Source organism: Chiloscyllium plagiosum, unplaced genomic scaffold (assembly GCF_037043375.1).
Source record: "Chiloscyllium plagiosum isolate Xiang-an unplaced genomic scaffold, Cpla_swu_hap1 HiC_scaffold_34, whole genome shotgun sequence".
Lineage (NCBI taxonomy): Eukaryota > Metazoa > Chordata > Chondrichthyes > Orectolobiformes > Hemiscylliidae > Chiloscyllium > Chiloscyllium plagiosum.
This window is the reverse complement of record NW_028270172.1, coordinates 27,441,844-27,465,770: the sequence shown is the minus strand read 5'-3', so window position 1 is coordinate 27,465,770 and position 23,927 is coordinate 27,441,844. Positions and strand designations below refer to the sequence as shown.

The 23,927-nt window shown below is 41.9% G+C and overlaps 1 protein-coding gene across 1 annotated transcript in view; it reads left to right on the top strand.

The window, feature by feature from the left end:
* The window catches only part of LOC122564423 (collagen alpha-6(VI) chain-like), a 178,737-nt gene that overhangs the window by 22,552 nt on the left and 132,258 nt on the right, over nucleotides 1–23,927 (top strand). The window contains exons 3-5 of the mRNA XM_087978572.1: nucleotides 11,187–11,801; nucleotides 17,100–17,714; nucleotides 21,418–21,453. Of these exons, the coding sequence (XP_087834698.1) occupies nucleotides 11,187–11,801; nucleotides 17,100–17,714; nucleotides 21,418–21,453 (1,266 nt within the window). The remainder of the gene's footprint in view (nucleotides 1–11,186; nucleotides 11,802–17,099; nucleotides 17,715–21,417; nucleotides 21,454–23,927) is intronic.

The window sequence follows — 23,927 nt, the reverse complement described above, 5'->3', positions numbered from 1 at the left end:
GTCTTTCCTGGTTAACCTGAAACTCTTAAGCACCCTAACTGAACCATCACATCTCATCCTAACACAAGCCTTCTTCTTCTTCCTCTTGAAGAGAGATTCAAACTCTTTAGTAAACCTAGGCTCCCACGCTCGACAACTTCTTCCCTCCCTGACCAGTACATACTTATCAAGGTCCTGCAGGAGCTGTTTCTTGAATAAGCTGTACATTTCAATGGTGCCCATCCCCCGCTGTTTCCTGCCCCATCCTTTGCATCCTAAATCTTGCCTCATCACATCGTAATTGCCTTTCCTCCAGCTGTAACTTTTGCCCTGTGATTTATATCTATCCCTTTCCATTACTAAAGTAAACATAACCGAATATCATCAAAGTGCTCACCTACCTCCAAATCTAACACCTGATAGGGTTCATTACCGAGTACCAAATCCAATGTGGCCTCACCCCTTGTTGGCCTGTCTACAAAAACTGACCCGTCCAAAGTACTTGAGATAAAGTATTCCCAGTCAATATTTGGAAAGTTAAAGACCCCATAACAACCACTCTGTCACTCTCACTCCTATCAAGGATCATCTTTGCTATCCTATCTTCTACATCTCTGAACTATTTGGAGGACTACAGGAAACTCCCAACTGGGTGACCTTTCCTGTTTCTAATCTCAGCCCATACTACCTCAATAGAGGAGTCCTGAAATGTCCTTTCTACAACTGTAATATTGTATGACTAACACTGCCACACCATGTTCTCTGTTCTTACTGAAACATCTAAATCCTGGAATCTGCAATAACCATTTCTGTCCCTGCTCTACCCATGACTCTGAAATAGCCACAACAAAGAAATCCCAGGTACCAACCCATGCTGCAAGTTCTCCCACCTTATTCCGGATGCTCCTGGCATTGCTCCTGTCCCCCTGTTGAATTAGTTTATCACCACCCCCCCCCACTGCCAAAGAGCATTAGCAAATTCCACCCCACCCCCAGGAAATTGGTACCCCTCTGGTTCAGGTGTAGACCATCCTGTTTGTAGAGGTCCCACCTACCCCAGAAACAGCCCCAATTATTCAGGAATGCAAAACCCTCCCTCCTGCACCATCCCTGTAGCCACATGTTCAACTCCTCCCTCTCCCTATTCCTCGCTTCACTAGTATGTGACATGGGCAACAAACCAGCGAAAGAAACTGTTTGTTCTAGTTCTAAGCTTCCACCCTAGCTCCCTGAATTTCTGCTTTAAATCCCGATCTCTCTTCCTATCTATGTTAGTGCCTACATGGACCATGACTTGGAGCTGCTCCCCCTCCCCCTCAAGGATCCCAAAAACATGATCAGAGATATTATGAACCCTGGCACCTGGGGGGCAACACACCAACCGTGAGTGTTTCCCACAGAAACTCCTATCTGTCCCCCTAACTATGGAGTCCCCAGTGACTAATGCACTGCTCCTCTCCCCACTTCCCTTCTGAGCAACAGGGACAGACTGTGTCAGAGATCTGTGCCCCATTGCCTACCCCTGGTAAGTCGTCCCCCCCAACAGTATCCAAAGCGGTATACTTGTTGTTAAGGTGAACAGCTACAGGGGATCCCCGCACTGCATGCCAGTTTCCTTTTATTTTGGTTAGAGGAGAAGGACAGCTGGGAGACACTACCTACTCATCTACCTTCTTCTTTTACCTGAGGTGTGACTACCTCCTTGTAACTCTTCTTAATACCTCCCTCTGCCTCCCGAATGATCCAAAGTTCATCCAGCTTCAGCTCCAGTTCCTAACAGGGTTTTTGAGGAGCTGGAGTTGGGTGCACTTCCCACAGATGCAGTCAGCAGGGACACTAATGGTGACTCTTATCTTCCAAATTCTGTAGGAGGAACTTTCAACTCCATTCCCACTATTCTAAATTCCCAACAAGACTACTGAAAAACAAAAAAAAACAAGGAAACCATGCACCTTACCAATCTGACGCACAGAACCTTTTGTTTTGGTTAGAGGAGGAGGATGGCTGGGAGACACTACCCGAGTAGTGTTTCAGGTAAAGCAACCACCCAAATATAAAGCCTCACTTACCCAGCAGTCCCGTGTCTGCTCCTGCTCAGAGTGCACTCCACCTATACACGAGGTAAACCTTTATACTTTTTAAAATGTTACCTTTCAGTCGTGCCTCTGATCCTCGCTGTTGCTCCTCCCAGTCCAATTGCTGCCGATAAAAGTGAAGAACGCTGAACTCCTGAAGTAAGTTTTTATATCTTCTAAAATTTATTTAAAGCAGGTGTCAATCTTGACTTTATTAATCAGAAAAGAACAAAAAAGGAATGGCAGGTAGTCAATATTCCTCTCCTTTGGGTACTGAAGAGTTAACATAGAACAATACAGCGCAGAACAGGCCCTTCGGCCCTCGATGTTGCGCCAACCTGTGAACTATTCTCAGCTCGTCCCCCTACACTATCCCATCATCATCCATGTGCTTATCTAAGGATTGTTTAAATCTCCCTAATGTGGCTGAGTTGACTACATTGTCAGCTAGGGCATTCCACGCCCTTACCACTCTCTGTGTAAAAAACATGCCTCTGACACCTGTCTTAAATCTATCACCCCTCAATTTGTAGTTATGCCCTCTCGTACAAGCTGACGTCATCATCCTAGGAAAAAGACTTTCACTGTCTACCCTATTTAATCCTCTGATCATCTTGTCTGTCTCTATCAAATCCCCTCTTAGTCTTTTTCTTTCCAATGAGAACTGACCCAAGTCTGTCAGCCTTTCCTCATAAGAGCTTCCCTCCAGACCAGGCAACATACTGGTAAATCTCCTCTGCACCTTTTCCAATGCTTCCACATCCTTCCCAAAATATGGCGACAAGAACCGTACACAATATTCCAAGTGTGGCTGCAATAGTGTTTTGTACAGTTGCAGCATGATATTGCAGCTCCGGAACTCAATCCCTCTACAAATGAAACCTAACACACCATATGCCTTCTTAACCGCACTATCCACCTGGGTGGCAACTTTCAGGGATCTATGTACATGGACTCCAAGATCCCTCTGCACATCCACACTACCAAGAATCTTTCCATTGACCCAGTACTCTGCCTTCCTGCTATTCTTCCCAAAGTACATCACCTCACATTTAGCTGCATTGAACTCCATTTGCCACCTCTCAGCCCAATTCTGCAGTTTAGCCAAGTCCTCCTGCAACCTGTAACATTCTTCCAAACTGTCCACTACTCCACCAACTTTAGTGTTATCTACAAATTTATTAATCCATCCACCTATACCTGCATCTAAGTCATTTATAAAAATGACAAACAGCAGTGGTCCCAAAACAGATCCTTGTGGCACACCACTAGTAACCGGACTCCAGGCTGAATATTTTCCATCAACCACCACTCACTGCCTTCTTTCAGAAAGCCAGTTTCTAATCCAAACTGCTAAATCACTTTCAATTCCATGCCTCTGTATTTTCTCCAACAGCCAACCATGTGGAACGTTATCAAAGACTTTACTGAAGTCCATGTATACCACATCAACTGCCCTGCCCTCATCTACATGCTTGGTCACCTTCTCAAAAACTCAATGAGGTTTGTGAGACACGACCTGCCCTTGACGAAACCATGTTGACTATCTGAAATCAAATTGTTGCTTGTGAGATGATTATAAATCTTATCTCTTATACTCCTTTCCAAAACCTTTCCTACAACAGAAGTATGGCTCACTGGTCTATAATTACCTGGGTCATCTCTACTGCCCTTCTTGAACAAGGGAACAACATTTGCAATCCTCCAGTCCTCTGGTACCAAACCTGCAGACAATGATGACTCAAATATCAAAGCCAAATGCTCTGCTATCTCCTCCCTAGCTTCCCAGAGAATCCTCAGATAAATCCCATCTGGCCCAGGGGACTTGTCTGCTTTCACTCCTTCTGGAATTGATAACACCTGTTCGTAACTAACCTCGATCCTTTCTAGTCTAATATCTCGTACCTCATTCTTCTCCTCTACAATATTCTCCTTTTCCTGAGTGAAAACCAATGAGAAATGTTCATTTAGCACCTCTCCGATCTCCACAGGATCCACACTCAACTTCCTACTTCTGCCTTTGACTGGCCCTATTCCTGCCCTAGTCATCCTTTTATTCCTCACATACCTATAGAAAGCTTTAGGGTTCTCCTTTATTCTATTTGCTAAAGACTGCTCGTGTCCTCTCTTTGCTCTTCTTAACTCTCTCTTTAAATCCTTCCAGCTGATTTGTAACTCTCCATCGCCTCATCTGAACCAACATCTTGCCTCATCAACACATAAGCCTCCTTCTTCTGTTTAACAAGAGATGCAATTTCTGTAGTAAACCATGGTTCCCTTACCTTATCACTTCCTCCCTGCCTGACAGGGACATACCTATCAAGGACACACAATATCTGTTCCTTAAACCAGCTCTACGTTTCCATTGTCTACATATCCTGCATTTTGCTACCCCACTCTATGCTTCCTAATTCTTGCCTAATCGCATTATAATTGCCCTTGCCCCATCGATAACTCTTGATCTGTGGCATATACCTATCCTTTCCATCGCTAAACTAAATGTAATTGAATTATAGTCACTCTCTCCAAAGTGCTCACTTACAACTAAATCAAACACCTGGCCTGGTTCATTACCAAGCACCAGATCCAGTGTGGCCTCTCCTCTTGTCGGCCCTTCGACATACTGTGTCAGGAAACCCTCCTGTTCACGTTGGACAAAAACTGATCCATCCGACGTTCTAGAGTTATAGCATTTCCAGTCAATTCTGGGGAAGTTAAAGTCCTCCATAATGACCACTCTGTTCCTTTCACTCCTACGCAGAATAATTTTGCCAATCCTCTCTTTCACCTCCCTGGAACTCTGCAGAGGCCTATAAGAACTCCAAGCAGTGTGACCTCTCCTCTCCTGTTTCTAACCTCAGCCCACACTACCTCAGTAGACGAGTACTGGTCAAAAGTTCTTTCAGCCACCGTTATACTATTTTTGACTAACAAGGCCACACCTCCCCCTTTTTTACCATCTTGCCTGTTCTTAATGAAAGATCCAAACCCTGTTAAGGAGTCTAAAATTCTCTGGTATTTCTGACAGTGATTACTAAAGTCCTTAACAAGTTTTTTTTTTTCAGATTTTAAGAGATCAATTTAAAGTTTGAGTGAATTTCACAATGCAAAGGTTTGAGCCACACAGCCAATTTGTAGACAGGTGTAGAGACCAAAGGTACAGAATTTCACCAAAGCTAACTTAGCTGAAAATGGAGTTAGCCAATTTTCTTCAGAAAAGCCCTTCTAGACAAATTCAGAGAATATATCGTTGATTATCTACTAGAAGGAGGATGCATGATTGAAACAACTGTATGATTACAGCTGTCAACAGGTCCACTGGAATGTTCAAACCTTGTTTAATTTCTGGTTATCTCTCCAACCAAGACGATGTCCAGTATTTTGTGAAATCAGCAAGCTATGATTGGGCTAAAATTTGTCAGAAATAGTTGAATGACCCAGAGAAAGCCAAAGGGGGGCACAGTGTCTCAATGGTTAACATTGCTGCCTCACAGCACCAGAGACATGGGTTCGATTCCAGCCTCGGGCAACTGTCTGCGTAGAGTTTGCACATTCTCCCCTTGTCTGCGTGGGTTTCCACCGGGTGCGCCAGTATCCTCCCACAATCCAAAGATTTGCAGGTGAGGTGAATTGGCTATGCTAAATTGCCCATTTTGTTCAGGGATGTGTAGGTTAGATGCATTAGTCAGGGGTAGATGGAGGATAAAAGGATAGGGGAATGGGTCAGGGTGAGTTACTCTTCCGAGGGGTGGTGTGGACTTGTTGGGCCAAAGGGCCTGTTTCGACACTGTAAGGATTCTATGCAATGCACAGCCTAATTCTCTGCTGCGGTATGTGAAGAAGAAACACACAATGAACAATGCCAGAAAAGCTTCCAAAGATTCTTCCATGGAATGTAAAGATATCAACAAAGTCCAAGAGATAATTGCGACATTGCAGCTTGCAAGTTCCAGTCAAACAATACATACACACCTCACGAGCACCATTAGAAAAGCTTATGCTTTTACCTCTGTCCAAATGAAATATTTCAAAAGGAATGACCAACACCCACTATATACCTATACTGGGGCAAATAGAAATATCATTCCTTCATGCACCTTGCCTGATATGTATTCAGGGAACTGGCATAACATGGCGTAGTCCACAGAAGGTAAGCTTAATGTTTACAAAGGGTCTGACATCACATGCATTGCCATTAACCACTTTAAATGCCAACACAGATCCTCAGGATGGATAGCTCAAGCATTTTACATTCTTGAAAAAGATTGACCTACTATCAAGCCAATTATATGCACAAACCTACAAACTTTTATGATCCATGGCTAAGCATAGCACGTTCAGCGAGCTATGTCTGATGACATCCAGCTGCAATGCCTCAAAGAGATCATTATTAATGGGTTGTTTGAACACATTGAAGTGATCTCTGAGAGAGCCTGTTCACTTTAGTCATCAGAAATTAGCTGCAACCCTCCAAGAATATCATCTTCAGCAGCGAACTGGTCATAATTCTGCAAGGTCTACATTAAGACACGCTCGATCATTTACACACAGGCCATATAGGCACAGAAAAAAAGCAAGTGATTAGTGTGTGAATCATGTACCATGTGCCAATGAGGCTAGGAAGATAGTACAGTAAATGTGTGGCTAAGGCATTGCTGTGAGAGGAAGGGCTTTGGGTATGTGGATCATTGGGATTGGCAGGTGGGATCTGTACAAGGAAGATAGCTGCAGTACTAATATCCTAGCAGACAGGTTTACCAGTGTCACTTGTGAGGGTATAATCCAGTTTGGCAGGGGGCAGGAATCAGTGCAGTAGGTCAGCAAGTGAAATGACTGAGGAGGAGTTAGAGGCTAAGGCCACTGAGGCCAAGAGGAAGAACCAACAGGGAGAGCTTATTGAATATGGTGGGACTCGCGGTCTGAAGTGTATTTATTTTAACATGAGGAGTATGAGACGTAAGGCAGATGAACTAAGAGCTTGGATTAATACATATGACCAAGGTTTTGTAGTTATTATAGAGACCTGGCTGAGAGAGGGACATATCTGTTCCTTTGTCACCGATGGCTGTTGAGAGGCCTGGAGTAAAATCAATCAAAGTGATTGCACCTTTCCAATTCTTGAGTCCTACCCATGCAGTTTAATGTTTCAGGTGAGGTGATGTAAACAACGTGAGGTCACTACGAGACTGATTAAGGAGAATGTTATAGCTGTACTGAGGGAGTATACCTTGGAGGGCTCATCTAGTGAGGCTGCATGGGTCAGACTCAGAAATAGGCAGGATGCAATCACTTTGATGAGATTATACTCCAGGCTTCTCAACAGCCAGTGGTAGACAAAGGAACAGATTCACAGACAGATTATGCAAAAAATCACAACACCAAGGTTGTTATAGTACGAGATTTTAATTTCCCAGATTAACTGGCATTCTCTTAACATAAGGGAATTAGATGGAGGTTTAGTGGGGGTGGGGGGTCCTTGATAGGTGTGTTTGGTACAGGCCATGCTAGACTTGGTTTTAGGAAATGACCCTGGCCAGTTGATCGAAGTTTCAAGAGGGGAGCATTTTGGGAACAGTAATCAGTATTCTGTAAGTTTAAAGTTATTTATGGTTGAGGATATGAATTAAGAGATAAGGAGAAGGTGAAAGTACTAAGTTGGGGGAAAACCAACTATGACAATATTTGGCAAAAACTAGAGCATGTAGGTTGGAGACGGTTGTTTGAGGGTAAATCCATGTCTGTCCTGTGGGAATCTTTAAAAGGCCAAATGATTAGAGTTCAGGACCAGCATGTTCCTAAAAAAAATGAAGGGTAGCAATGGCAAGATCCAGCAACCTTTCATGTTTTAAAAAATAATAAACTTAGTGGAAATGAAAAAAGAGGCATTTGTAAGATTGAAACTGAAGGCAGAGCTCTCAAAGAATGTAAAGAAAGTAGGAAAGGAGTTAGGAGGGTTAAAAGGGGCCATGAAATCATCTTGGAAAACAGGATTAAGGAAAATCCAAAGGCACTTTATACATATATCAGGAGGAAGAGGGCAACTAGGGAAAGGGTAGGTCCACTCAAGGACAAAGGAGGAAATCATGCTTGCAGCCAAAGGAAGTGAGTGAGGTCCTTAAAGAATACTTTGCATCAGTATTCACACAGGAGAAGGTCACGGTGGATGGTGAGTCTCTAAATGCGTATATTGACATTGCAGGACATGTTGATATAAAAAAAATTTAGATGTGTTGAAAAGCATTAAAGGAGACAAGCCTCCAGGCCCTGATGAGATCTATCCCAGAAGATTGAGGTGGGGAATTGCTGGGGTTATGTAAGAAATCTTTGTATCCGCTTGAAGCACAGGGGATGTCCCAGAGGATTGAAAAATAGACAATGTTGTTCCTTTATTTCAGAATGGCATCACAAATAATCCAGGAAATTACAGGCCAGTAAACCTTACATCAGTAGAAGGAAATTATTGGAAAGATTCTTAGGGAAAGGATTTACTCACATTTGGAAAAATATGGACTCATTAACGATAGGCAGCATGATTTTGTCCAGCCATATATCACAAACATGATTGGTCTTTCTGAGGAAGTGACAAAGATGATTGATAAGGGCAGGGCAGTGGATGTTGTCTATTTAATCTTTAGCAAGATCGCTCACAGGAGGCTGATAAAGAAGGTGAAGCCACATGGGATCATGGTTTGGAGACACCGGTATTGGACTGGGGTGTACAAAGTTAAAAATCACACAACACCAGGTTATAGTGACAACCACCTGATGAAGGAGCAGCGCTCCGAAAGCTAGTGTTTCCAAATAAACATGTCAGACTATAACCTGGTGTTGTGTGATTTTTCACATGGGATCTGCAGTGAGCTAGTAAATGGATACAGCACTGGTTTGGTCATAGAAGACAGTGGGTAAAGATGGAAGCTCTGACTGGAGCTCTGTGACTAGCAACTTTCTGCATGGATCAGCACTGGGACCCCTGTTATTTGTAACACTTGGAGGAGAATGTAGATGATCTGCTTAATAAGTTTCAGATGTCACAAAGCTTGAGGGAGCTGCAGATAGGAAGATTCCCAGAGTATACAGTAGGATATAGATAGACTGGAGATTTGGGTGAAGAAATAGTATTTGGAATTTAATCCAGACATATGCAAAGTGATGTATTTTGGAAGGTGTAATGAAAAAGGGAAGTATATAGTAAATGGCAGAATACTTAGAAGCATTAATATACAGAGGGATGTCGGCATACAGGTCCGGTTCCCTGAAAGTAGCAACTCACATGGATAAAGTGGTCAAGAAGGTGTATGGCATGCTTGCCTTCATCGGTCAGAGCATAGAAAATTAAAATTGGTCAGTCATTTTGCAGCTGTATACATTTTTAGTTCAGTCATATTTGGAATATTGCATACACTGCTGGACATCACACCACCAGAAGGATGTGGAGGCTCTGGAGAGGATACAGAAAGGGTTTACCAGGATGTTATCTGATTTGAAGGGTTTTAACCATACGGAGAGATTGGTAAAACGTGATTTAGTGTCACTTGAATGTCAGAGGCTGAGGGGTGATCTGATGGAAGTTTATAAAATTATGTGTGGCGTGGATAGAATGATAGTTGGAGTATTTTTCCCAGGGTTGTTTAAGTTAACAGGGGTAAGGTTAAAGGAGATGTGAGAGGCAAGTGTTTTACACAGACATTGGTAAGTGCCCGGAACATGCTTCCAGAGGAGATGGTAGAAGCAAGCAAATAGCAATGTTTAAGAGGCAACTTGGCAGATATATGTATAGGCAGGGAGTAGATGGATACAGACCGTACAGACAGTTTTGAGTTTAGAAAGGAATCATGTGCAGTATCGGTGCAGTATTGCTGGGTCAAAGGGCCTGTTCTTTGTTCTTTGTTTGGAAGTGGGGACCAATTGTATCATTTCAAAGTATGTCGATGATATAAATCTTCGTGTGTCTGTGAGTTATGCAGAAGATGTAAAAAGAGTTTGAAGATTTAGTCAGGCTACGTGAGTGAGCAAAAGAATAGCAGATGAAACATCGTGTAGAGAAGTGTGAGATTATCCACTTTGGCAAGAGGAACAGTGGTGCAGATCATTTTTTGAGTGGTGAGAAATTGTAAAGTGATAGTATCTCAAAGGACCTCAATATACTTGTTCATAAGTCACTAACAACAGTGTACAAGTACAGCAAACAATTCAGAAGGCAAGCTGTAAATAGAGAAGCTGATTGCTTATTCTAAAGGCGTATCCAGATTGATACTTGAGTATCCAAGAGAGTATCGCATTAAGATGAGGCTGTCCTTTAGAAGAAATGTTTAATTAAGGCGGGGTCTGCCCTTTCAGGTGCATGTAAAATATTCAACAGCATAATTCAAAAAGGAGGTAAGAGTGTTCTGCTGGTGTCTTGGAGATTACCAGGTCAATTGTATATCACTGTTTGTGTGATATTGCTATGTCCAAATTGCCTTCATTACAATAGAACATTACTTTTTTTTGTTTTAAAGAGCTTTGGAGCTTTGGGAGATCAAGAGGTCATGAAAGATGCTCAAGAAATCAAAGTTCTTTCCTTATTTTCCAAATGGTGCCTCTAATTGTCAGCACGGTGGCTCAGTGGTTAGCACTGTTGCCTCACAGCAGCAGGGACCCAGGTCCAATTCCAGCCTAGGGCAGCTGTCTGTGTAGAGTTTACACATTCTCCCCATGTCTGCATGGGTTTACTCTGGATGCTCTGGTTTCCTCCCACAATCCAAAGATTTGCAGGTCAGATGAATTGGCCACGCTAAACTACCCATACCGTTAGGTGCATTAGTCAGAGGAAAATGGGCCTGGGTAGATTACTCTTCGGGGGGTCAGTGTGGACTTGTTGTGCCGAAGGGCCTGTTTCCACACTGTCAGGAATCTAATCAAATTCTTTCATGTCCACCTTAGGCGGTTGTGGCTTCCGTGTAGTTTCATAATATTGCCAACCAATTGTTAACATTGCAATTGTCAATGTTCATTTGCTATCAGATCTGGGTAATGAGTGTTGATGAATGAATAAATCACATTAATAACCAAAATATTTGTCAAACTCAGAATGATATTCAGATATACAGACTTTGTTTGTTGATTCAGATTTTGTCTTTGCTCCTACAGAACAGTATGCGGATATTGTCTTTCTCATCGATGGATCAGGTTATATGACACAAGTAGAATTTGCTCAGTTACGATTATTTCTTATCAAAATGCTGAACAAACTGGACATTGGTGTTGACAGATACCAGATTGGACTGGCTCAGTACAGTGAACAAGTGAAAACTGAGTTCTTACTCAATACATTTCAAGATAAGGTTGGGTTGATTTCTTACCTAAGAAAGAATTTCCGATTTAAAGGTGGATCAGCATTGAACACAGGGGGTGCAATGGAGTACCTACACACAAACTTCTTCACAGCAGCAGCAGGAAGTCGAAAGCAGGAAGGAGTTCCACAAATTGCAATAGTAATTACTTCAAGGAGATCGCAGGATGATGTCACAAGGGCAGCTGCAGCTTTGAAAAGTGATGGCATCAAAATTCTCCCCATTGGTGTAAGGAATTCTGATCAGAACGAGCTGAACACCATAGCATTTTTGCCAAGTAACATTCACCGGATCACCTCTCGAATCATTCCTATTGACCTGGCAAAAGTTATAACCAAGAAAGTGACCGATATACTCAGTTCTCTACAACAGCCTCCCACAGATGTCCCAGATATGCCAAGTGATCCAGGAAGTAAGTTAAGCCTGGGTGATGTTTAGTTTCTTTAAATCTAAAGTTATCAAATATAATTCACCGTGTTATGGGAGGTCTCATTGCTACATAGCTGTCCCATTGCTGCCTCCTGTCTTTGGTCACTCAGCATATCCCTGTTCATAGCGTGCTGCCTTTCCATGCCAGTTGGAAATGAAATGTAGAGCTAGATTTTACGAGATACCCTGGTCCCTACACCTGAGATCAGGTGTGTGCTGATCAGTGACACTGCAGGCTGCCCTGCAGCAATTTAACAGTGGGAGCAGAGGTGATTATTGCAAGGCAAGGCTTTCACCTTATCTCAGTATGATGCCTCACAACAGAGTTATTTCATTGGAGAGCCAGCTCCTTTGCAGTCCCAGCAACACCAGGTTCAAGCCAGTACTGGGACTGCCAGTAATCCCTGATCAGGAGGAAGTTATGGAGACTCCAAGCTTCATCAAGCTGCATCAAGGCCAGTATGTCCAAGTGAGAGACTTGGGGAGTAGTGTTTAAGAAGCCGGGTATGTTAAACAAGGAAGGACCTTTTCTCTGATGCCAAGTGGCCCTGTTAAAGCAGGTGGCATCTTACTGGGCATACAGCTTGAGTAAAAGAACAACATGAGTGGAATAAGGCACTTAAGTGACCATTGTGGGGTCACTCCACTGTCTCCACACCCCTTCACAAAATTGAAGGCAGGTTGGTGAGGATTCATAGGTCCTGGCACGTCATATACTATATTTTACAAACTTCCCAGCTCACAAAACAGCCACCAGAGGAGTGTGAAATCCAACCTGTACTCTTTGGTTGAGGAACATTTGACTCTCACTGAAATATTCTTTCTCCTCAAATTTCCCCAATATTCTTATTTAAAAAAGAAACAAAATATACAATGTAAATACACAATTTATTTCAACATACCTGAGACTGATGGCTTGGTTGGTTGAGAATCTTTCATTTTGGGGGCTCTAAGATAATGTGGCCTGGGTGATGTACCAACACAAATTGAACGGCTTTGGTTTTATCCAAGCAACAGTTCAATTCTCTACCATTTTCCATTTTGTGTGATTCCTAATTAAAGTTGATGAAATATCCTTTTTGACTTTAAGTTACTTTGAGATTCACCTGCGGGCATGGTGACCCTCAGGTTAAACTACCACGAGTTGTCTCTCTGTAATAGTTGAGCAGCCCAGTGGCCTGATGAGATTATGGCAACTTTACTGGATGTATGTTTGCTCGCTGTACTGGAAGCTGAAAATGAACCTTCCAGAACCTCAACCTGAGCTACAAATCTTCTCACCACTCGTTAATAGCAACTTTAACTTTACCTTTCACTTTGAAATTATTGAGACCCTGAACGGTGTAAGAGCATTGGTTCATTTTATGAAATAAACTTTATGGATTAAAGCAAAGCCTATCCCACACCAGATAAATCAAAAATTGAAGTACAACGCAATCCTGAATGAACAATTGCCCCAAAACACAAAATAACTGTTTCTGCAAATGGACCAAGAGGAGAACTTGAGCTCCTAAACTACAAGTACCAGGAATTAATCTATTACTGCTGCAAGGGGCACAGATTGTAGAATCTTCAGTGGTAAATAACAAAAGGTCCCACAGTCACTCAGTGAATAATATTCCTTACGTTGCTGTGGTTCAGTTTGGAGTTGTGTACCAACTAGACAACTATGGAGGAAAGGAGATGGTTACAGCCAGGAAACTGGAAACTGTTGACATATTACAGATGTAGATGGGGAAAAATAAATGTTGAGTGAGGAAGAGATCAGCTCAGAGGAACAAGAATATGGTGATGCAACGGGGCTATATGTTCACAGAATCACCGAATAGTTCTGATGCAGAAGGACACTGTTTAATCCATTGTGTCTGTACTGGGTTTCTGAATGAGCGTTGCTGCTTAGGAGCATTTTCCTGCCTCTTTCTTACTACCCTAAATACAGGTCTTAATTTGGAGATGCCGGTGTTGGACTGGAGTGTACAAAGTTAAAAATCACGCAACACCAGGTTATAATCCAACAAGTTTAATTGGAAGCACACTAGCTTTCGGAGCGCCACTCCTTCATCAGGTGAAGGAGCGTTGCTCTGAAAGCTAGTGTGCTTCCAATTAAACCTGTTGGACTATAACCTGGTGTTGTGTGATTTTTCACTAAATACAGGTCGTTCTTCTTTAATGCGATATTTGCATCCTTGTGCAACCCCATATTACAGAAAAGTCATGCTTTAGAAGCAACACTTATAGTGTTGATAATGTAATCGCCAACACATGTTTTAAAAAATTGTGCTTAAGAAACAGTGTTCCCAATTTGTCAAGCACGTTACATCCAATTCATGTTAATGAAACAGCAGAACAACCTGTATTCTTTCTATTTAAATAACCATCTAATGCCCTTTTGAATGCCTCAATTGAACTTGTTTGTGAATGATGGGAAGGAGTTGGAAGCAGGCTTTGTGGATGGAAGCAGTACAGGGAAGATCTCTGGAGAAGATGGGATGTGCATCAATGATGAAAAGTGTGGCCTGATGTTCAAGTTGGGTTTATCTGGAATTTACTCTCGTTCAGGTCTTCAAACAATAGTGTCACCTTCGTCAACAAGCATAAGGGAAATTCAGTTTCAGACGATGAAGAGCCAAGTGCTACAAGTTGTGAGGTGGCTAGTTTAGACTGTGTGTATGGCAAAGAGAAATCGAGACAGCTGAGGGATATCCCATCCAGAACCCCCCCCCCCCCCCCCCCCCCCCCCCCACTACACCCCCACCAAATTCCTGTAACCCTGTATTTCCCATGGCTAACAAAGCTAGGCTATACATCTTTGGGCACTATGGGCAATTTAGCATGGCCAATCCACCTAATTTGCATATCTTTGATCTGTAGGGGAAAACCAGAGAACACCACTGTGCGTTCCTCCCTGGTGTCTTGGAGATTACCAGGTCAATTGTACATCACTGTTTGTGTGATATTGCTATGTGCAAATTGCCTTCATTGCATTAGTACATTATGGATTTTTCTTTGGTTTTAAAGAGCTTTGGAGCTTTGGGAGATCAAGAGGTCATGAAAGATGCTCAAGAAGTCGAAATTCTTCCTTCTTTTCCAAATGGTGCCTCTAATTCTTTCATGCCCACCTTAGGTGGTTGTGGCTTCCATTTAGTTTCTCATCTAAAAGATGGCACCAATGACAATGCAGCACTCCCTCAGTACTGCTTTGGAATGGTCAGCCTGGGTGATGTGCTCAAAACTCTGGGTTTGTACATGAATCCACAATGTGGAGCCTAAAATTCATAACTGAAACGTCTATTGTTGAATACTGCATGAATATAGAAACTTCTGAATCAGTCCAGTGCTTTTAAATAATGTTGCTCATGGGTGGCATGTGATTGAGAAAGAAGAGAATGCCAAGGATGGATCTTTAGGGAATCACCAGAGCTAACAGTGCAGGAGTAGGTGAGAAATTATTACATGTGATTCTCAACTAGATGGATAAGAATGTAACTATATGCAAGCAGCTAACACCCAACAAGACAATGATGGAGTGGAGTTAAAGGAAAATGGTGTGGCCAGCCCTGCCAAAGATTGTGGATAGATGATTCTGACACATAACTTCCCCACGTAATTCACCTAACTTGCTGAATATAATTTCAGTAAGAGCCATTGGTGTAGGATGGAGGGAATATAATTGGAGGGTTCAAACATGGAGTTGCTGAAAAGATGGACACTGATTTAAGAGATGACAACACTTGCAAGGACTTTGGCAAGAAAGGAAGGTTGGAGATGAGTTTGTCGTTTGCTGGGACGAGCAGGTCAAGGGTAGCAAGTTTTTGAGGAAAGGCCTGTAGATGATGGCAGATTTAATGGAGAACAAGATAACAACAAAAGAGAGAGGTAGTTAAAAATAATGGAAAACACGGAGATCATTAAGGGAAGCTCAGTGATTGGTAGTCCTGGGGTCAGCGAATCTGGAGATAGATTGTATGGACAAGATAACCTTGGTTAGGAGGCAAACTAACAATTCAATTCCTCCCACTTTTTCTTTCTGTCCAACATTCTATCTCTTTCCCTATCTCTCACTGACTTGATCTGTATCTTTATTAATCACTTTTTGGATCTTTCCCTTTCCTTACCTCTCTCTCTCTCTGCCTAAACACATTTCTTTTAATCTCCTTTATTTATTCTAGCTTTTTAATCTCTCGCTGTTGTTACTTCTTTCTCACTTACCCTATTAGTAAATTGGGAAACAGGGACAATATAGAAGGGTACTATTTTCAGACAGAACGACTAGAATTGAAGTGACAGCCCTGGGATGTCCCAAAGTGTTTCCTGGTAATAAATTATTATTCAGGTATAGTCATTGTTCAGATAGTCACATGACAACAGCCATGTATTCTGTTTTGTTTGTGGCATTGGGTGGAAGGAGTGTTGTTTGAGGATAATTATGATCAAGACCACTCTTCTACCAAGTAAATGTAATGGGGATGAAGGTATAGCCTTGTTTTAATATTCCATCCAAAAGATAACACCCTCAACATTGCTACATTCTCAATACTGCGCTGGAGTGTCAGCAAAGACTTATAAGCTCAAGTCTTAGGAGTGGGATTTGCACCTACAGCTATGTCCAGGATGATGGCAAATGAATATCCCGGTAACAACGATGTAGCAGTCAGATATCCCTGACACTAGAACCAGATCAGGCAGCAAAGTCAATGAAGCATAACGAAGCATAGGAGAACATCAAAAGCCCATTGAACTCAGCTTTTAAACTGTACCAGAAAGCTGTATTTAATATTGTAATGTACATAAATACATTTGACAGAGAGCCTTACTCCACATTGGGAACAGCTAAAGTGAGTAGCATAAATACATAATCGCCGGAGAATTCAGTGAACTATAGCAGAGTCACTGTAGAATTCTGCAGAAGCTAAGAACCATCTCAAGGCATAGTAATACCTCAAGGCAACTATCTTCTAATAAGTGCTAACAAGTGATCCATGTTGATACACTTACGACAAGATTGCCAAACAACTATTGCCAGTTAAATATTTAATTCCAGAGTTAGGAACCTTGTACAATGAATACTGTTACATCTTCCACATATTTGGCTCACTCTAAAACCTTTGCCAACCAATTGTTAACATTGCAATTGTCAATGTTCATTTGCTATCTGATCTGGGTAATGAGTGTTGATGAATGAATAAATCACATCAATAACCAAAATATTTGTCAAACTCGGGATTCTATTCAGCTATACAGACTTTGTTTGTTGATTCAGATTTTGTCTTTGCTCCTACAGAACAGTATGCGGATATTGTCTTTCTCATCGATGGATCTGATTATATGACACAAGTAGAATTTGCTCAGTTGCGATTATTTCTTATCAAAATGCTGAACAAAATGGACATTGGTGTTGACAGATACCAGATTGGACTGGCTCAGTACAGTGATCAAGCAGAAACTGAGTTTTTACCCAATACATTTCAAGATAAAGTCGGGTTGATTTCTTACCTAAGAAAGAATTTCCGATTTAAAGGTGGATCAGCATTGAACACAGGAGGTGCAATGGAGTACCTACACACAAACTTCTTCACAGCAGCAGCAGGAAGTCGAAAGCAGGAAGGAGTTCCACAAATTGCAATAGTAATTACTTCAAGGAGATCGCAGGATGATGTCACAAGGGCAGCTGCAGCTTTGAAAAGTGATGGCATCAAAATTCTCCCCATTGGTGTAAGGAATTCTGATCAGAACGAGCTGAACACCATAGCATTTTCGCCAAGTAACATTCACCGTATCACCTCTCAAATCAATCCCATTGACCTGGCAAAAGATATAACGAAGGAAGTGACTGATATACTCAATCCTGTACAACAGCCTCCCACGGATGTCCCAGATATGCCAAGTGACCCAGGAAGTAAGTTAAGCTCTTTCTACTTTAAATTTCTTTACATCTAAAGTTATCAAATATAATTCACCATGTTATGGGAGTTCTCATTGCTACATAGCTGCCCCATTGCTGCCTCCTGTCTTTGGCCACTCAGCATAACCCTGTTCATAGCGTGCTGCCTTTCCATGCCAGTTGGAAATGAAATGTAGAGCTGGATTTTACGAGATACCCTGGTCCCTACACCTGAGATCAGGAGTGTGCTGATCAGTGACACTGCAGGCTGCCCTGCAGCAATTTAATAGTGGGGCAAGGCAAGGCTTTCACCTTATCTCAGTATGATGCCTCACAACAGAGTTATTTCATTGGAGGGCCAGCTCCTTTGCAGTCCCAGCAACACCAGGTTCAAGCCAGTACTGGGACTGCTGGTAATCCCTGATCAGGAGGAAGTTATGGAGACTCCAAGCTTCATCAAGCTGCATCAAGGCCAGTATGTCCAAGTGAGAGACTTGGGGAGTAGTGTTTAAGAAGCCAGGTATGTTAAACAAGGAAGGACCTTTTCTCTGATGCCAAGTGGCACTGTTAAAGCAGGTGGCATCTTACTGGGCATACAGCTTGAGTAAAAGAATAACATGAGTGGAATAAGGCACTTAAGTGACCATTGGAAGGGTCACTCCACTGTCTCCACACCCCTTCACAAAATTGAAGGCAGGTTGGTGAGGATTCATAGGTCCTGGCACGTCATGTACAATATTTTACAAACCTCCCAGCTCACAAAACAGCCATCAGAGGAGTGTGAAATTCAACCTGCACTCTTTGGTTGAGGGACTGAAATATTCTTTCTCCTCAAATTTCCCCAATATTCGTATAAAAACAGAAACAATATATACAATGTAAATACACAATTTATTTCAAAATGCCTGATGGCTTGGTTTGCTTGAGAGTCTTTCATTTTGAGGGCTTTAAGACAATCTGGCCTGGGTGATGTACCTACATAAACTGAACTGCTTTGGTTTTATCCAAGCAACAGTTCAACTCTCTATCATTTCCCATTTTGTGCGATTCCTAACTAAAGTTGATGAAATATCCTTTTTGACTTTAAGTTACTTTGAGATTCACCTGAGGCATGGTGACCCTCAGGTTAAACTACCACCAGTTGTATCTCTCTCATGGTAGAGCAGCCCAGTGGCCTGATGGGATTATGGCAATTTTACCTTTACCTTTTACTTTGAAATTATTGGGATCCTGAACGGTGTAAAAGCATCAGTTAATTTTATGAAATAAACTTTACAGAGATAATACAGATTAAAGCAAGGCCTATCCCATACCAGATAAATCAAAAATTGAAGTACAACGCAATCCTGAATGAACAATTGCCCCCAAAACACTAAATAATTGTTTCTGCAAATGGACCAAGAGGAGAACTTGAGCTCATAAACTGCAAGTACCAGGAATAAGCCTATTACTGCTGCAAAGGGCACAGATTATAAGATCTTCAGTGGAATGCTAGGCCTAACATACAATGAATGGCTGAGGATCCTGGGATTGTATTCGTTAGAGTTCAGAAGGTTGAGGGGAGATATAATAGAAACTTACAAGATAATGCTTGGCTTAGAAAGGGTGGATGCTGGGAAGTTGTTTCCGTCAGGTGGGGATACTAGGAATCGTAGGCACAGCCTTAGAATTAGAGGGGATCAATTTAGAACGGAAATAAGGAGACATTTCTTCAGCCTGAGAGTGGTGGGCCTGTGGAATTCACTGCCACGGAGTGCAGTGGAGGCCGGGAGTTAAATGTCTTCAAGGCAGAGATCGATAAATTTTTAATCTCACAAGTAATTAAGGGATACGGGGAGAGTGCAGCTAAACGGCTTTGAAATGCCCATCAGCCATGATTGAATGGTGGAGTGGACTCGATGAGCCGAATGGCCTTACTTCCACTCCTATTTCTTATGGTCTTATGGTCTTAAATAACAAAAGGTCCCACAGTCACTCAGTGGATAATATTCCTTACGTTGCTGTGGTTCAGTTTGGAGTTGCGTACCAACTAGACAACTATGGAGAAAAGGAGATGGTTACAGCCAGGAAACTGGAAACTGTTGACATATTACAGATATAGATCGTGAAAAATAAATGTTGAGTGAGGAAGAAATCAGCTCAGAGGAACAAGAATATGGTGATGCAACAGGGCTACCTGTTCACAGAATCACCGAATAGTTCTGATGCAAAAGGACACTGTTTGATCTATTGTGTCTCTACTGGGTTTCTGAATGAGGGTTGTGACTTAGGAGCATTTTCCTGCCTCTTTCTTCTTTCACGCGATGGTTGCATTCTTGTGCAAACCCATATTACAGAAAAATCAGGCTTTAGTAACAACGCTTAAAGTGTTGACAATGTAATTGCCAACACATGTTTTAAAAATTTATGTTTTAGGAACAGTGTCCCCAATTCGTCAATTGCATTACAGCGAACTCATGTTAATGAAACGCATGTTATAGCAGAACAATTCTTTCTATTTAAATAACCATCTAATGCCCTTTTGAATGCCTCGATTGAACTTGTTTGTGAATGATGGGAAGGAGTTGGAAGCAGGCCTTGTGGATGGAAGCCATCTTCTCTGGAGAAGATGGGATGTGCATCAATGATGAAAAGTGTGGCCTGATGTTCAAGTTGGGTTTATCTGGAATTTACTCTCATTCAGGTCTTGATACAATAGTGTCATCTTCATCAACAAGCATATGGGAAATTTACTTTCAGAGAACTAAGTGCTACAAGTTGTGAGGGGGCTAATTTAGACTGTGTGTATGGAGAAGTGAAATTGAGACAGCTGAGGGGCACCCCATCCAGATTCGACCCACTACCAAATCCCTGCAACCCTGTATTGCCCATGGCTAATCCACCTAGCCTGCATATCCTTGGACACGATGGGCAATTTAGCATGGCCAATCCATCTAACTTGCATATCTTTGGACTGTGGGAGGAAACTGGAGCACCCAGTGAAGCCCACGCAGACACTGGGAGAATGTGCAAACTCCACACAGTCACCCAAAGGTGGGATTGAACTCAGGTGCTTGGTGCTGTGAGGTAACAGTGCTAACCACTGAGCCACTGTGCTGCCCTAAAGCTGAGGCTTTGCTCATGAAACTGAACCTTTTGCCCTCATCAGTTTTAAGGTTCAGATCATTGACAGTACAATATTCACTATTCCCAAGATTTGGACCTCGACTGTAATTCTATTCTTCGAGAAAGAGATTGAATACCTCAAACAGAAATTATCATTATACTGATTTGAAGCATAACTTTGTATCAGTTATGAGGAAGGGTCACCAGACCTGAAACGTTGATGCGGATTTCTCTTCGCAGATGCTGCCAGACCTGCTGAGCTTTTCCAGCAACTTCTGTTTTTAATAACTTAATATAGTACAGGTGCAGCTACTTCCATTGAGAATACAGTATTTTGGGAATGACTCATTTGATGGATATCGGGTTACACAATTCAGTATAACCATGGTAGATGTTGATGGAACAGCTCTGTTGACTCTTCCTTTGCCTTTCACTTTGCTCCACACTTGCCTCCCTTCTCACCCTCTCCTCACATCTTAAGTATTTTCAAAATATTTCAAATTGAACTCAAGTATTTTTATATGACATTTTTGGTATTCAAATGTTGTTGCATCTCTTCTACTTAACTACTGTTCAAATGTCAAAACAATTGTCCATTTGTATGTCCCTTTAGTCCCTCCTGAAGAAGAAGACTGGAAGGTACCTGCAGGTAAGATGTCACCAAACTTTGTTTTTGTTTTTGATATGTCTTTAAAATCTAGAGTGGAGGTGAGGAGACGTTGTTTGATGTGATAAATTCTTATGATCTGGAATGTACCTCATGAAAGTGAGAAGAGGTTCAATAATGACATTCAAAATGAAGTGGGACATGCAGTTGAACAGGAAACCTCCAGGATTTTGAAGGAAAAGTTATGGCGGCATTAGATTATTGAATAGTTTGTTCAATTATGACTAATTGGCAAAATACATCTGGAAAAAAAAAATCAGAGATCTGCAAATAGAAATGGAAACTTGGGAGGAGATACCAAAGACACTACTTCATATGTAAAAGCTCCATGACCGAGGGAGAATTGCCAGAGTGACTCCAATAGTGACCAACAGCTAATGTTGCACCTACATTAGTAAAACAGTGAGAAATAGCAGAACTTCATAGAATCTCTACAGTGTAGAAGCAAGCCATTCAACCCATTGAGTCCACTCTGATCCTCCGAAGAGCATCGCACCCAGACCCATTCCCCTACTCTACCACTGTAACCCTGCATTTCCTATGGCTTATCCACCTATCTCACACATCCCTGGACACTATTGGCATGGTTAATCCATCTAACCTGCACATCTTTGGTCTGTGGGAGAGAACTGAAGCACTCAGAGGAAACTCATGCAGACATGGGGAGAATGTGCAAACACCACACAAACAGTTGCCCAAGGGCTGGAATCAAATCTGGGCCCCTGGCACTGTCAGGCAGCAGTGCTAACCACTCAGCCATTATGCCACTCAAACTTTGGGGAAAATAGTCCAATCAGTATTATATCAGTTACAGGAAAGTACTAGAATCTGTAACGAAGAAAGTGATGGATGACCATATAATGGAAAAGAAAGCCAGTCTGGATTGCAAATAACTAAATCATGCTGAATTAACCTGATAAAATGTTTTGGAAAGGGTAGTTAAGTACAATATTTAGGACAAGGTGAGATGAGAGAGATTTAAAGAAGACCAAGAGGCAAATTCTTTACATAGAGGGTGGTTTGTGTGTAGAATGAACTTCCTGAGGAAGTGGGGATGTGGGTACAGTTACAACATTTAAAAGACATTTGGATGGATACATGAATAGGAAAGGTTTGGAGGGATATGGGCCAGGAGCAGGCAGGTGGGACTAGTGTAGTTTGGGATTATGGTTGGCATAGACTGGTTGAAATGAAGGGTCTGTTTCCATACTTCATGATTGTATGACTCTATAACAGTGGCAGTTTAAGCTTATTTTCATGTTTTCTTTCTTTCTCTACAATTCTGATTTCTAGTTTTCGCATTTCCATTCTTTTCTATGCCAAATCCTTTACTGTATATTTTTCTGCCATCTCTGACTTCTTTATATTCTGCTCAAGGTCAACCTGCTTTCGCTGTCACTCAGCATGAACTGATTCTAGTGTCTCACTGTCACTCAGTATGAACTGATTCCAGTGTCTCACTACTTGAAGTACATGCGCTCCCCTGTATTTATTTCAAGCCAAATGTTATGTTAGTCTTTCAGTTATCCCTGTTTCTGAGCCTTTTCATGCAATTATGCTTCTAAACAGCCTGTCAGTTTAGTTCCTCCTTTTCTGAAGTTGATTTTCCCTCTTTCCCCCAAGAAGGGAATTTGCAGAGAGGGAGGAAGAAGCTAGCTCCTCAGACTTTCCTTTTACTTTTCCAATCACAGAGGGGAGAAACAGGCAGACGGGATGTTTCTGCTGTGTTGTCCGAACACAATATTGTAGCTTCTCACTCAGGACCAAGTCAAGAGGTCTTGAACGCACACAAAACTGGTCCTGGTTGAAAAACCAATCAGACGTCTACTGCTGGGTAAAACAACCTCTGACCTCCAGCTGCAGAGCCAAGATTTCTACCATCCTTTTCCATTAGTTCAATAAGTGAACCTTACACATTACGTTACGATTGAGTCCTGATAATTCTATTTTTAAAACTGCCTCATCTTTTCTACCACCCCTTGGTTTAAAACATTATATTTTCCAACCTTTAAGTCTACAATCCAAAAAGTAAAGTGATCTTTATAAAATATTAAACATAGTCATAGTTTTAATAATAATTTCTGTAGAACACCACTGTGTGTTCCTGCCTTATCTGTGAAAACAATGGTCCCTGCTTTCTGTTCCTTAGTCACTTCCAGCTTCATAGTGCCACTGTCCCTTTAACCTTCCTGTCATTGATTTTGGAGCATAAATCTTACAATACAGCAATCTTCCTTGAAATTCCCCTTTCCGAATAGAAGCGAGCCAGTCATATGATTGTGTGGAACTGAGCCCAGGCTCAGATGGCATTCCTCAATGTGGATGAATGCACTATCAGAGCCAGTTCTTGCCTCGCCAAATTATCATTAGCATGTTTTACTCTGGACGTTAAAATCAAATCCTTATTTTCTGGCATCCCCTCCTCAGAAGAATATCCCAATCTGTGAACTATAAAT